Raw genomic sequence first — 15,469 nt, 5'->3', positions numbered from 1 at the left:
CAGATTCACCTTCAATTTCCAACCAAGACAACCCTGTCCAAGTTCAAAATATTTCAACACCAGCTCGCTGACCGAGCTCTGATACCACCTGTCACGCCCCCAATCTTTTTTTTTCTTATTGGGCGGAGCGCGGCACCACCGAACGCCCACTCTTAACCGAATGCACGTTTATGGACTACGCCTTAACCATAAAACACTTTAACTTAATTTACCAAGTGCCTTAATCTTTCTTCAATAACAATAAACATTCATCAACATTCATAACCGGTAGTAATCTTATGTTAAAACTGCAATAACAATAATAAACACACCGATATAATGTGGGAGGGGCAACTCCCAACGAGTTCGCCCAACCAATTTTATTATGAACTGAATTCAAAAGATATTGTTTACAATCGTGTGCCGGACAGAGCTCACGGCCACACTCAACCAATATACAATCGTGTGCCGGGCTAAACCACGGCCACACTCAACCAAATTACAATCGGGCCAACGCCCATACAACAGCACCCAACGTTGTGGCGGAGTTAGCTCACCCGAGCTTCGCTCCCCAACCGGTCCGTGCGCATATACCAGTCATACAACCGGGCTACCCGCCCATGCACCAGCGCACAAGTGCCGTGGCGGAGTTAGCTCACCCGAGCTTCGACTCCCCACTCGACCTGCGCACTTGTCGTGCCAACCGTAAACCAGACCGCCGTAAATCGGACCTCGTGCCAAACTGTTTTGCCAATGCTCGACCTCGCAGCCAACTCGGCCTGCGCTCTAACACTGCGTCACCGTGTAGCAGAACCCAATTAACTCGACCTGCGCCTAAGATCAGCGCCGTCTCGTCCACACAACAGTTCGATAGAATTCGCACTATCTCTTGCTACACAAGAGAGTGCGCATCTTTCTGTCTTCTATCTTGTGCGTATAGAGAGAACGCTCCAAGAACTTCGCTTGATGCCTTGATCGAATGAGCTCGCCCTCCTTATATAGTCGCCTAGCTCATCATTCGAGGGGCTTCTAACTTTAAGCCGACCCCTCATTTAAGCAACCAAAGCCCCGAATTTAACTTTTATGGGCAGGTCGGCCCTTGCCTTAAGGCAAGGGCGACCTCGCCCTTATAAACTTCGGTCTTTTCCCTTTGCATTATTTATGTTATGAGCTCGCGCATATGTCGTGTCCGCCTCTCCGTCGCACTGTCCACTGCGCTCGCCCGTTTGCTGCTCCATGCTGTCGTGCCTTGCCGTCGTCGCCCGGAGATGCGCCCGCCCGGTCGCCCTTCGTTTGTCCACGACCGCACGCCCAATACTACCCCGTGTCCATGTTCCGACTTCCGCCCATGTTCCAGCTCGTGCCTACGTTCAGCTCGTGCCCGTGTTCAGCTCGTGCCCTTCTCTCGGCTCGCGTCCACGTTCCAGCTCGCGCCCACGTTCTGGCCCGCGCTCATGTCTTAGCTCACGCCCATGCCCGGGTATGGTTCACCCTTGGGTCGCCCGCCCGTTTGGTGCGGGTCGCCCTCGGGTCGACCTGCTGGTTCGTTCAACGGAACCTTCATCGCGTTCTTGTTCGGCCGGTCCGGGTAGCCTTACCCGCGTCTGCCTCGTCCGCGGTTCACCCGCCCACGGCTCCTCTGCACTCCTGTTATCTGCCTGCCCGACCTGCCTTTGTCCGTGTCGTGCACGGGTCGTGCGCCCGGGCGTCCGCCCGTCGTGCGCGGTCGCCCGCCCGTTGTTTGCCCAGATCACCCGCCCGTTCACTACACCTTTGCGTGTCTGTCTGCCCGTTGGGTGGGCGCGTCCTCGCCCAGCTCGTCGCCCGACTCGCCATTCCACCCAACCGCAACCCTGTTCACCCGCCCGCCGGGTCGCCGTGCACGGCTAGCCCGCGGGTCAAGTCGCCCTTGTGCAGAAATGTCGTGCACGCCCTGCCCGACTCGCTAGGGCGTTACACATACTCTCCCTCTCCCTCTCCTCATGAGGTCCTTGATGAGTCACGTGGACCATCCTTTCCTGCAACCGGAGAGAGGCTAGGCACGAGCTCTCCAAGCTTCTGCTTTTTAAGCTCTGAAATAAAATGTGACACACCATATCCTATCGAGAGTGGCAAAGAACTAGTGCTAAGTTGCAGGAAGTCAGTAAGAACTGGAAAGGGCTGTGACTTCAACCAGACGAAGAGATCGAAAAAAATATGGAGGTTCAGCGCCCGTACCCAATGTCTCCCATACATCTTCAATCTATTCTCATTTTTCTGTGTATCGCGGGACAACTATACTCGGCCATTGCTATACCTTCCATATCGACCTCCGCATTCTCCTCACACGCTACTTATGCTACTGATCTATTTGTATCCGCACCCCCATCGGCCTCAACTGGTAACCACAATAACCCTATTGTTTTCGTAAACCATCATCGGCCTGATGTAGGAAAAACCTTTGCCAGTCACCTCTCCCGCACCCTAATTTCCCATGGACTGCGACTCGGCACCATTGAAACCGCTTCCTTTCACATTGCAATTTTCTCTAAGAATTACGCCAAGTCCAGTTTTTGTTTAAATGAGCTTCGGATTATGTTGAAATCGGGAATACCCGTTATTCCCCTTTTTTACGATGTCAATCCTTTGGATCTTGAGTGCCATGAAATGTTCCGGTGGACTGCAGTCAAGAATGGAGTTCTGTACGATGAAGATTTGCGCATGCTGGAGGAAGCGAAAACATTTGATGCTCAAAGTTGTCAAGAGAGGCCGCGGTACGATCCAAAGACAGTTACAGAATGGAGGAAGGCTCTTTTTGACACTTCAGGATTATGCGGTTTCGAGCTGGCAACCTATAATGGGTGAGAACTCCAACTCTTAAATTTTTTGGATTAGTTAGGTACATGAACCTAGATTCAATTTAGTTTTGCATTCATTCATTTGATAAATTGAGAATTAAAAGATGAATCACATGAAAACATCTTAATAGTACGCTGAAGGAGATGTGTACTTTTTTTTTAATATGGTAGTGATACATAGTATTCAACCTAGTTGCAAAGGAATAGTTTCTATCATCTTTAAAACTGGTTTTCTTTTATTTGAGTTCCTCGGGAATTGGAATGGATATGAAATGATCGTAATTGGTTGAGAAGGGTTTTCAAAGACAGTTTTGAAGTTAAGGAAAAGGGAGTTTGGGAACATTTTAGATGGAGTTGCTGGTATAAGGAGTTTGTGTAAGTTTTTTATTTTACATGAAACATTGTTTTGGTGTTAATTTCTAAAGTCTTTTTTGAGAAAACCATAGAACTATTTAAAAACCCTAATTCCTATTTTTGAAATAGCCACACTATAATGAAGAATACACATGGATTGGCATTTGGTATCATGTTGTATTATGAGTCATGGTATGAGTAGTGTTTTGAGTATTGTGTTAGTGAAGTCTTGTGTGAGGAGGGATAAGTTGTGTAGAGTAGTGGCAATCGAGTGAGGGCTGAGACACATTGAAGAGTCAAGAGGCGAGTGAAGCATATTTAGGAGTATTGTGAGCAGCGCATTAAGAGAAACAACCTTTAGTATTGTAATAAGAAATGTGAGAACATGTGAAAATTTGTGAGAAGCTACTAGTGTTTTTCATGGATGATTGTCCACTAAATTATGATGTGTGATTTCTTATAGTTTTGTCAAAACTATTGCATGGTTTCTTAAATTCAGTTGTGTGGTTTTACTATTTTAATTTTATGTGAGATCTACAAAAGCCTTATTGTAATAGCTTATTACTTTACTTGACATGTTTGAAGTTTTTTCTAGGTTTAGTTATAGAGATTAGTGGGTGAACTTTGTTACTTGTAATTTGTTAAACAAATAAATATGATGAAGTAGAGTTGTCAATTGACCTCAAATTTGATTGAAGTTAATTTTCTATACTCAAAATTTGAAGCATTGCTAGGATGCAAAAGAGTTTAGGAATTTCCTACATTTTGAATGGAATAAATACTAGATTCCAAACATTGCAAGGAGGTAGAACATTCTAGTGGTGTGTTTGTGAATCATGAATGGAGTATGAACATTTATAAATGGTAATTCAAGCAAGTTACAAATTGAAATATTGTATATATCAATAAACCATCCACTCTAGAGTCATACCTTATATGTATCATTATCTAGATACCTTATAGTGTAGACTACTCTTTTGTACTTTTTAATATATATATATTGTAATTCCCAAAGTGGCTTTTCCTACAAATTTGGGGAAAACTTCTAGCTATTCTATACATTGACATCCATTTAAAGAAGTAATTCATCTCATTTGAACTCTAGATCTATCATGTGTGGAGAAGGATCAAGTCCCTCGAAATGAAAAATTTGTTTACATTGAAAAATATTAAAGAAATGCGTGCACCTCAAGGATTTTGATCCCTCTCAATGCATGATAAATGCACTGCAAAAGGGATTTACACTGACAAACAAACACAAACCTATTTAAAAATTAGGAAAAATATCTTATAATCCATTTAACAATGATGGGTTAAAACAAAGTTAAATTTATCTTTACCTTACCACCACTACTAAATCATATATATATATATGTGTGTGTGTGTGTGTGTTTTCCAATGAATAGAATATGTTCTTAGATGTTGTAAAACATTAATGTTTTCATTATAAGGCATGTAGCATATAATATTTGTACCTATCCCTTTTATAAATGAATGAGTAGAACCTTGATATATGCTAACAATGCTCTCTTACTTCCCAAACAATAAATTGGTTCCTCTCATTTCTTTTAGAAATTACATCTCTTTTTTAATCGTTAAAAATGTATCAGTGAATATTTCCTATTTGTTTAATTCACTATCCATGAGATATACACAAAATGTAACCTAGAAAATGGTAAAATTTATATTTATGGATTATGTAAATATTAATAATTTTGTCCTTGATAATTCTTGAATACTTTCCAAACCCCTGTATCCAACTCTAACCCTTTTTTTTATAAACCATCTATTGTTTTACTTATATCCTTATAGATGTGTTCATAGGAAGTATGAGTGAAGGTGGAATGTAAAGGAATAACATCAAGAAATAAATATTTGACCATGACATATCTCAGGTTTGAATCTTGTTTCATAAACTAAATTTGAAGGCGTGAATCCTGAAATATTTGAATATGTGTTACTCCATTTTCATCGGCTAACATCATAACCAATTTGAGTGCCTTTAATTCATAAAAGTTATTTAATTCTTGGCCAACTTTAGCTTTGAAAAATATACTATGGAACGTATAAAAATGAAGGATTAATCTTTTCCCACCTGTAGAAGGGGTTCCCTAACAAGCATCAACAAAGAATGCCCATGGAAAACATGTGTTAATTGCTTCTTGAGTTGGTTGTATTACTTTTTGTTTTTCCTAAATTTGAGTAACTATAGATAATATATTTAAGCATTGGATAACACATTTCATAGGAAAAGTACCCCTATCTTCGATCAATTTTAAGTTCCCAACAAACCATACACCCCAAGAAATTGTTAAAAGGAGAGATATGTAGAATTTGGTTTCCCTATTAGTGCACCAAATTCTGAAAAACTTTTCCATAATGTTCATTTCCCAAGCATTTTTCAATGTTATCAATCATTCTTCATCACTCCAAACTCTCTTTGTAATTTAGAAAGATAGAAATAAATTCGTCATCTTGTTTGCAAGGAAAACATTATCTAGGTCCCACAAAATTTTGCTCTACAAAATATCCAAGATAAAAAGCTTTATTATTCAAGAGTAGCCACATGAATATTTTGGATTTTACTAGGCACTTAAATTTTCAAACTTGTTTGCATGAGAAAACCTAGAGAATCTAACTCCCCTTAGTATCTAAATCCTTATATCCAATGCCTCACACATAGTCCCTAGCTGGATTTAAAGACTAAATAACCACATCCTCATCATCACTTATTCTAGTATAACATGCTCTTAAGATTTTACTGTACCTTTTCAAATAACTACATCATCCTCCTTTAGATTGATCTCCCTCTAAGATAACTAATGTTGTTTCCATGTAGTTATCCTATCCCATCTAGAAATATGGTTGAGCGTATAAAATCTCCCATCTCTTAGATCATAAATAAAATGTCAAGGTAACCTAAGGAAGCCCTTACTTCTTATCCTTGGGTCTAGCACATTTTCAACTTTGTCTTTGTTTCCCACAGTCCACACCAATAAATTCCCAACAGGTGAAAAACAATTAATGATCACTTTCCATATAATTGAGGTGTTTTGGATTTCTCTTAACATGATTTCTTACTCATTTATCCAATATATCTAGAGCCATTTACTTGTCTTTAATGACTTGAACTCATAACCAAAAACTTGAATTAGTTGTCATACATTCTTATCAACTAGTGCATTAAAGAAAACAAATATTATTTAACTCTCAACCTGATTAAGCCTTTGGTATTGGTAGTTTTCGCAAGAAACTAGAACAATTTCATTTTCTTATGCATTCATAATCAAATAAACCTGTGATGTAAATACATGATCCTTACCAATAGTATTTTATGTATCCATGCAAATGACATCTAGTAAATTGGAATCACTTATAACACTACTTTCGCCAAAACTAGTTAACCCCCTTTAAATAGCCACTGATTACACCAAGTATTTAGTTTTTTCTTTACCTTTGTTATTAACCATTTATAACCCCCTTTATACATATTATCTTTTGGTTGAAGCCTTAAATATTTCTAACCAAAATATATTTCAATGAAATTGAAGGGAAACAATTGGTTGATAAAGTTTTGTCACTATTAGAGATACCCCAAAAGGTTATCTTTGATCTTTATTGAGTTTATCTTCATGCCTATAGCCATGTAAATAAGGGAAATGTTTCCTTTGAGCATCTCAACCATTCTTCTAGAACCTTCATAAAAGATAAAGATATAATCACTAAAGAGCGTGTGGGTGACAAAATAGGAGTTCTCAACATTTATCATTTCAAAGTCGCCCATTCTCACTAGCCTCCTTTAGAAATTTTCTTATATCTTCTGCAACTATAAATAAAAGGATGGAGGATAATGGGAACCCCCATCTAAGCCCTATTTTTGGGCTTAAGTGGGAGATGTTGCACTGCTTATAAGGATACCAAAAGATAAATAATTGATAGAAGTCATTACCCAAGTAATGAAAAGAGATAAAAACCCATATGAATAAGGATTAACATTATTTAGAACTAGATCACACTATCATAAACTTTGGATAAGTCCACTTTTACCACCAAATATTTTAAATTTTCTTAATAGAATGTAAACTTTCTTGTGCAAGCCTCACTACCTCATGAATTTTTCTCACTTCCAAAATTCAAGATTATTCAATAAATATTTGCAAGACATGATCCCTTTCAACCTTCTAGTAATAATCTTTGAACCTTCCAATGATAACCTTTGATACGATTTTATAGACATAATTACATGGTGATATTGGTTTGAATTTTCAAATCTAGTCAAATAATCAACCTTGAGAATCATGGCTATGACTAATATGTTGAAAGTTTCCTTATCTTTTCCAAGAATTTTCCAATGGTTCTTGATGACTAAATCATGTTCAATGAACTCATAACACCTTAGGAAGAATTGCATCGGTAATCCTTTTAGACCTGAGATTCTATTATTTTGAAAGAATTTAGGTATCATATGTAATCCATCCTTACTTCTTTCATCAATGATTGATTTTATTCTAGTTTAACAAACCTTGGGAAGCATGTAGATAATCTAATTACTTCATGGATTGTAGCTTGATTTTCAACCATAAATATTTAAGCAGTTAACACCTTTTGTTGCCATATCATTAAAAAATTTCACCCACACTTCACCTTCCTTCCCAATATCTCATATAGAGTTAATGCTTTTCTCAATTAGCATATTTATGAAAAAAAATATGTTTTCATCAACCAGCTAGAGCGAGATAGCCATAATTTTAATCTCCACTCTTTCTCTTTGTCTAGAAGGGTTTGACTCTTTTTATCTTCCAAATGTTTTCCTTTTGTTTTTTATTATCTAAATTATAACCAAATAACTCACTATAACATAATAAGGTGCTAAGAATGTCCTCTAACTCCTCGAGAGTTTAGTCATCCCTCTCCTTTTTTCTTTTGACCATATCTCTCCAGCCTACTTTTCCCTATTTAAATTTTAGTGACGATGAATACAAATTGATTCTCTCAAATAAGCATCAAAAGGTTCCTAGACTTATTTTATCCCACTCTCAATTCTTTTTTCTTTTAACCATTCTAGATTAAGCTTGGATGTACTAGCTGGTTTCATTTGGGTTGAATCCACTTCCAACAACATTGGGCAATGATATGAGTCCCCCCAGTGGAAACCATTAATGGATTATTATGTCTTATCGGAGGAAAGATTCTAATATTAAAATATAACCCCACCTTTTTTCAATGCAATCCTTTCAATATTCTCTTGCTTTAGTAATTAGGATTTAATTTTGTAGGTTCGATGTCCAATAATCCCACCTCCAATTTTTCTATAAAGTACAAGATAGACAATCATATTTGGCAAATATCCCCACACAGTAAATTCCATTGTAGTGAATCTTAGGTCCCTCCCAATCACAGCCAAACCTTTTTGAAGTATTCACAATTGAACATATTATCCCAATATTTTGTTCTGTCCATATAAGGCACATACATATTCAAAACCATGGTTTATTTTCCTAGGTTTAGATAAAACAATGAAGTCCTTATACCTGATAAGAAATCCCATGAATTAGTATAAGTAAAAAATCTGCCCCCCAAACCAAAGGTCTCCTTACTATGTAAATGTAATTGAACTTCCAACACCCAAAAGTTTTGAGGGATCTTGCACAACTTTCTCCTCATTTGTCATTAATTCTTGCAAAAATATGATAGATGGGTTATGTACATCTATTAATATTTTTGAGGCCAATTTTTTGAGGAATTGGCCATCTCTTGACAATTCACATAAAAAAAAAAAAAAAAATTAAAACATTCTCAAGAGAATTTTCTCTAAGGGCCCAAAATAATGACATATGATTTCCACTTTTAAAATTATATATATATTTTTAAATTTTTGTGCTTAAGAAATATAGTGTGTTCCTCCTTTTTGAGAGGTTTTAGGTTCTGTTTCTTTCAAAAACACTAAGTCGCACTCTATCCTTCCGGGAAAAATTGAAGAAACTTTAGCTCTTAGCTCAAGGTTGTATTTTTGCATTCTAAAGATTCAACTTCATAATGGGCTCCTAGGTCCCCTTATTCGTTGGATGTATTCATATATTTTCTAGATGAGGAAACCTCACTAGCTTGAAGCTATCTTAACCCTTTAAAAGGTATAAGAGGAAAATACGTAGGAATTTTTATCCTAAATAAACAAGGGAGGAAGTAACTAATTTGTTCCTCTACCCTACTAACTTTAACTACCACCCAAGATCCAAAATATAATTTTTTTAGAACTCATTCTATTATTAGGGGGTGGGAATTTTTTTTATTACTCAATGCCTTTGAGGTTTCCTTTTTGGTATTTTTAGTGTTTGAAATTTACCACCCACATAAGATTGTGCTTATCAAGATTTTTACTTCTACCATAAAGGATCCCTTTTATGTTGTTCAAATCATCCTTGGTGATCACCTTAACCCTAAGAGATTGTACAACAACCTTGATCTGAATATAAACAGGAACGCAACAAATTACAGATATAACCATAAATATAGAGATGCAGCAGAAATATCACTTCATTTCATTAATATGAGATACTGAAATATGCTTACATACATAATGGAAATACGACTAGCTTGGGCGATGGTAGCTTATCTTTGAGAAGAGTTGTGGTGGCTACATGCCTTTGAACTGTGTTACAATGAGGCTTGTGGGCCTATTTATTATTGAGAAACAATGGAAAACACCAAAAATCCAAAAAACTAACCCTAGAAGATGAAACACCAAACTATGGCCCCTATTGGGGTAAATTGGTACATCAACTTCTTGGGGTCGTAACTTTGGCATACGATCTCCGTTTGATGCACACGATACCTCGCTAGAAAGATATATATAAGGAATACAACTTTTGACAACAAATATCAAGTAGAAAACTCATATTTTCCACTGTGATTTAAGAAAAAAACATCGTTTAGGGCCTCAAAGTGGCTCTAGAAGTTCACGACCTGAAAAACTACCAAAAATAGAACTGTGCTAAAATTAAGGACAATGAAAATATGAAGGAAACAATGGTGGGGGTCCAAGTGGAATATACGTGTGGCTACTAATATCCACCTGGATCATTCCTCCACCCTTAGGAAGCAATGGTCCCCATTTCTTTGAGTTCCTCCATGAGATGAGGAAACTTCTTCTGAACTTGGTCCCTGGTGAGCCACTTGCCCTAGTGAAGGAGTTGGCCTGCTTTGAAAACTTAATATAGTTGGATCCTTTGTTGTCGGGTGTTCTTAATCTGTGTGTCCATGACCCAACCAGTTTTAACTTGTTTCATGCAGTCTAGATTTACTCCTCTAGGTGTGAGCTGTTCTGCAATGTCTAATGTGTCTAGTAATGGTGGGAAGTATGGTCGAAGGCAGTCCACAATGAAAACTGGGTGTAGGCCAAGGATTGTGGGAATGCTAACCTCAAATGCATTGTATCACATAACCTTGGTAATGGTGTAAGGACCATATTGGAGTGGTCTAAGTTTTTGATAGGCTCTAGTAAGGTGTTCCTTCTGTAAATGCAACTAGACTTTGTCACCCACCTGAAACTTGTGTGGCACCCAATGTTGATCTTGTCACTCCTTGTACTTGGAATTTGATTTCTCGAGAATGTCGTGGACCTGCTAGTAGATGTGTTGGATGCGTTCAATAAATTTGGTTGCTTTATTAGCCTCAAACAATACATGTGTGGATTCGATCTACGTATTCGTATGAGGCATGGAAACATCAATCAAACACAATGGCTGAAATCTGAGACCCACTTGAAAGGGACTGCGACCAGTCAAGTTATGGAGAGCTCTATTATAATTGTGCTGCACATATGGAACACTCTCATCCCAAGTTCGAGGATGCTTGGAGTTGTACATGCGGAGTATGTGCATTATCATCTTATTGATGACCTTCGTCTAGCCATCAGTCTAAGGATGGAAGGCAGTCGATTTTGTGAGCTTGGTGTCTAATCGTGCCCAAAGGCTTGACCAGAATGCGCTTAGGAACCTGCTAGTCCGATCTGATATAATGGTCTGCGGGATCCCAAAATACACCCATACTCGTTCAAAGAAGAGTTTGGGGTGTCCTCTGCTGTGATACTCTTCTTGCAGGCCGCCAATATAGCCATCTTAAAAAATTAGTCCACGACCACAAATACACAGTCGTTACCATGCTTGGTAGAAGGGATGCTCGACATTAGTCCATGGAGATGGATTCCCAAGGCTAGCTGGGAATAAGTAGAGGAGTGTACAGGGCTTTCTTCTTGATGGCTGGCTTGGCAATGGCACAGGAAAATACCGGATCTGATATATTTCCCAAAATCCAATTGAAGTTTGGGCCAATAAAAGTACTTTTATAATAAAACCACAGTTTTCTCCACACCAAGGTTCCTTGTTACCCGACTGTAGTGCGCCTCCTAGATAATCTTGGCACGCTCACTTCAAGGAACACAAATGTGTCCTAGGCAGCATAATAATGCATCATGGAGGTGGAAATTAGGGACTTGCTTTGCATTTACTAGCATCTGTTATGTGGAGGCGAACTCTGGATCATTTGTGTATAATTGCGGCCATCCAGAGGTCTCGTGACCACAAGAGTTGAGAACAATAATCAGTGCTACAATTGGTGGCCAGTTGAGGGAGTCTACAATATGATTGGTTATGACCATTTTGTATTTAATGTTTAAGTGGAATTGTTGCAGATATGTAGATAATTTCTGATGGCGATCATTCTGCAACTCCCCTATGTCTGTATAAACTGAAGAGGTCGGTGATCAATGTGGATGGCCATCTCCTTCCCCATAATGTAGTGCTTCCACCATCGACAAGCCTACATGATTGAATACATCTCTTTATCGTAACTGGGGTACTTCTGAATTGTATCGGAAATTTTCTCACTATGATAGGCCATTGGATACTTGTGTTGGGTGAGGACTTCACCAATAGCATAGTCTGAGGCATCTGTCTTGATTTTGAATGGTTGTTGCAGGTCTAGCAGTGTGCGTACTGGTGCAGAGTAGAGGCAGTTCTTCAACTCAACGAACGCCTTCTATTAGGACTTGGACCAAGAGAAATTTTCTTTCACCCTTCCCTTAGTAATATGACTAAACAACCAAGTGATATGGGAGAATCCCAACACGATCCTCCGATAGAAATTTGTAAGGCCCAAAAAGTTGTGAAGCTTTGTTAGAGTGGTCGGGGCTGACCAATCCCGAATGAATTGGATCTTGGTTGGGTCCACATGATTGGTTATGACCACTTTGTATTTAATGTTTAATTGGAATTGTTGCAGATATCTAGATCATTTCTGATGGTGATCATTCTGCAACTCCCTTATGTCTGTATAAACTGAAGAGGTTGGTGATCAATGTGGATGGCCATCTCCTTCCCCAGAATGTAGTGCTTCCACCATTGACAAGCCTACACGATTGAATACATTTCTTTATCGTAACTGGGGTACTTCCGAATTGTATCGGAAATTTTCTCACTATGATAGGCCATTGGATACTTGTGTTGGGTGAGGAATTCACCAATAGCATAGTCTGAGGCATCTGTCTTGTTTTTCAATGGTTGCTGCAGGTCTGGCAGTGTGAGTACTAGTGCAGAGTAGAGGCAGTTCTTCAACTCAACGAACGCCTTCTATTGGGACTTGGACCAAGAGAAATTTTCTTTCACCCTTCCCTTAGTAATATGACTAAACAACCAAGTGATATGGGAGAATCCCAACACGATCCTCCGATAAAAATTTGCAAGGCCCAAAAAGTTGCAAAGCTTCGTTAGGGTGGTTGGCGCTGACCAATCCCGAATGAATTGGATCTTGGTTGGGTCCACATGCACACCATACTCATATATGATGTACCTAAGTATTGGACTTGGCTCATGCCAAAGGTCCATTTCACCAATTTGGCACACATTTTGTTTTGTTGAAGGGTTTGAAGGACCTGCCGAATGTGTTGCAAGTGTTCTTCCCAACTCTTGCTGAAGATGAGGATGTCGTCTAGATAAACCACCACGAATAAGGTGGTGAAGGGCTACAAGATTTCATCCATTAGATTCATAAAAGTGGTAGTGGGATTTGTTAACCCAAAGAGCATAACCAACCATTCAAAAAGGCATTCCTTGGATTTATAGGTGATCTTCCATACATCTGTGGGTTTGCTTGGAACTTGGTGATAACCATACTTCATATCAATCTTGCTGAAATACTTGGCCCCCTTGAGTTGGTCTAGCAGGTCATCAATCAGTGGGATTGGATACATGTTCCTAACAGTGATTTTTTTTTAGTGCCCAATAACCGATGCAAATCCCTCAAGTCCCATCCTTCTTTTGTACAAGTACAATCTAGCTCCCACAAGGTGAGGAACTTGGTCGGATGTGCCCTTTTTACAGCAAATCCTGTATTTATCACTTGATCTCTTTGTTTTCTAGAATGGAATGAAAATATATCGGCCCGTTGGGTAGCGGTGCTCCGGGAGTAAGATCAATTGGATGCTTGACATGACAATGCAAGGATACCCCTGTGGGTGAGGAGAAGATGTCCATGTATTCTTCCACGACTGCATCGACCTACTTCCACTTCTTGGCGGAACCCCTATTAGGGGCCATGGATGTGGCTACAATATTCCCCTTACTTTGGGAGTGAATCAGAAAGAAAAAAAATTTCCTAGTCTAGGAGATGACCTTACTACATTGCTTAGAAGAGATCAAAGAGATGGCATTAGGCGGGGCTACCTCTGGTATCCTATATAAATTAGTAGCCAAATAAATAATAACAGAGCGGGGTCTAGAATCATATACAACATTTCTCTCCCATAAGTATGGTTTACCTAATAATAAATCACACACTTCATGAGAAGAAACATCACACAATACCTCATCCATGAAGGGCTTGATGCTATAGGGAAGGCAACACTGCTAGCTGACGTGAAGATCACGTCCTCGGTGGAGCCACCTAACGTTGTATGAATATGGATGTGATGTAGTCAGTAGGATCAGCCGCTTCATGACCTCTGCTGAAATGAGGTTCTTTTGGCTCCCATTGTCGACAATGAACTGCAGTGGAGAACCCTTCACCCACATCTGTGAGTGGAATAGGCATTCCCCCTCTTCTAGATCTTCAGGCTCGATCTTCTTAATCTTGGGTGTTTCCACAGTGGTGATGGGCTCGATGTAATTGATTTGATTCCCCTTGTCATCCCCCTTGCAAGGTTCTGACTTAGAGTCGGAACATGCATTAGACTCAGCAGCCTTCAACTCGGCCACCAACGACTACTTGACCCGACACTCACACCACTTTCCCATGTCCTTCTATGTCTTCATGGTGTTGTTCTTTTCTTGCACTTCAACGGGTTATCTTGGGTCGCCCCGCCTTGTATCTGCCATTTTCTCTATGCTTTGGGGGCGTCTTTCCCTTGCTTCAGATTCGCAGATCTAGAGTCTCACTTTTTTGTTTAAACTTCTCCTCGATCTTGACAGTGTATCGGTACGTTGTGCTGAGCGAGGAGATGTCCAGGAACTCCATCTCATCCTAGATGTACTTGTGTAGGCAGCCGCAGTACTTGAGTACCAAATGTTTCTTAGAATCTCTAATACCCAACTTTGTGCGAGGGGTATGAAAAAATTTTGTAAACTCTGGCACGTCTTGGTCCCCTCCCTGTTGCAGCGTGGTCCACTTTATGTATTTATCCTCATAGTTCCCGACAGGGTGGTACTGATCCTTGATGGTGTCCCAGAACGAATCCCAAGTGGGTGCAGCTAAAAATAGTTAGGGCGTACTTTCATCCTTGTTCTCATAGTAGGTTTCCCACCAGTCCTTGACGTGGGGGGTGGCTTTGAGTAGAGAAAAAGTGATATTTTCCCGATTGGAAAAATCGTGAATAGAGAAATATCCTTCTAGCAGATTTAACCATTTTTCCACAGCGTCCGCATCTATCTGACCTTAAAATATGGGAATGTCAAAGTTAACTTGTACCTTAAAGGGTGTGGTGTTTCCAAAGTAGCCGTTGGAAGTAGATGTGTCACCCTTGGGTAGTCGCTGAAGGATCTGGGTGAAGTTGTCCATGATCGCGTTTCTCTGTTGCCTGAGGGCCTCTTCGAGCAACATTTTGAAAGGATATATTGCCCCCTCATCTTTCTTTTCTTCCGCCATGGGAGGTTGAAGGGATTTGTGAGGCAGGTCTTGTAAAGGTTCTACCAATTCGAGCCCTAACTCATTATATCCTGACCTTGTTGGGGGCATGTAAAGAAAAACAGAGAAAGAGAAGACCGCTTTGATACCACTGATCCGAATTTAAATAGGAACGCAAAAAATTA

The 15,469-nt window shown here is 39.6% G+C and overlaps 1 protein-coding gene across 1 annotated transcript in view; it reads left to right on the top strand.

Annotated features, from left to right (window-relative positions):
• The first annotated feature begins 1,983 nt into the window (after positions 1–1,983).
• Positions 1,984–15,469, top strand: part of LOC149213409 (disease resistance protein Roq1-like) — a 349,663-nt gene continuing 336,177 nt past the window's right edge. The window contains exon 1 of the mRNA XM_089390751.1: positions 1,984–2,819. Coding sequence (XP_089246877.1) covers positions 2,176–2,819 — 644 coding nt within the window. The 5' untranslated portion in view covers positions 1,984–2,175. The remainder of the gene's footprint in view (positions 2,820–15,469) is intronic.

This window comes from Pinus tabuliformis, chromosome 1_1 (assembly GCF_031772625.1).
Source record: "Pinus tabuliformis cultivar Carrire ecotype Pingquan chromosome 1_1, CPIR1, whole genome shotgun sequence".
Classification (NCBI taxonomy): domain Eukaryota; kingdom Viridiplantae; phylum Streptophyta; class Pinopsida; order Pinales; family Pinaceae; genus Pinus; species Pinus tabuliformis.
This window is presented reverse-complemented; position numbering and strand designations above follow the sequence as displayed.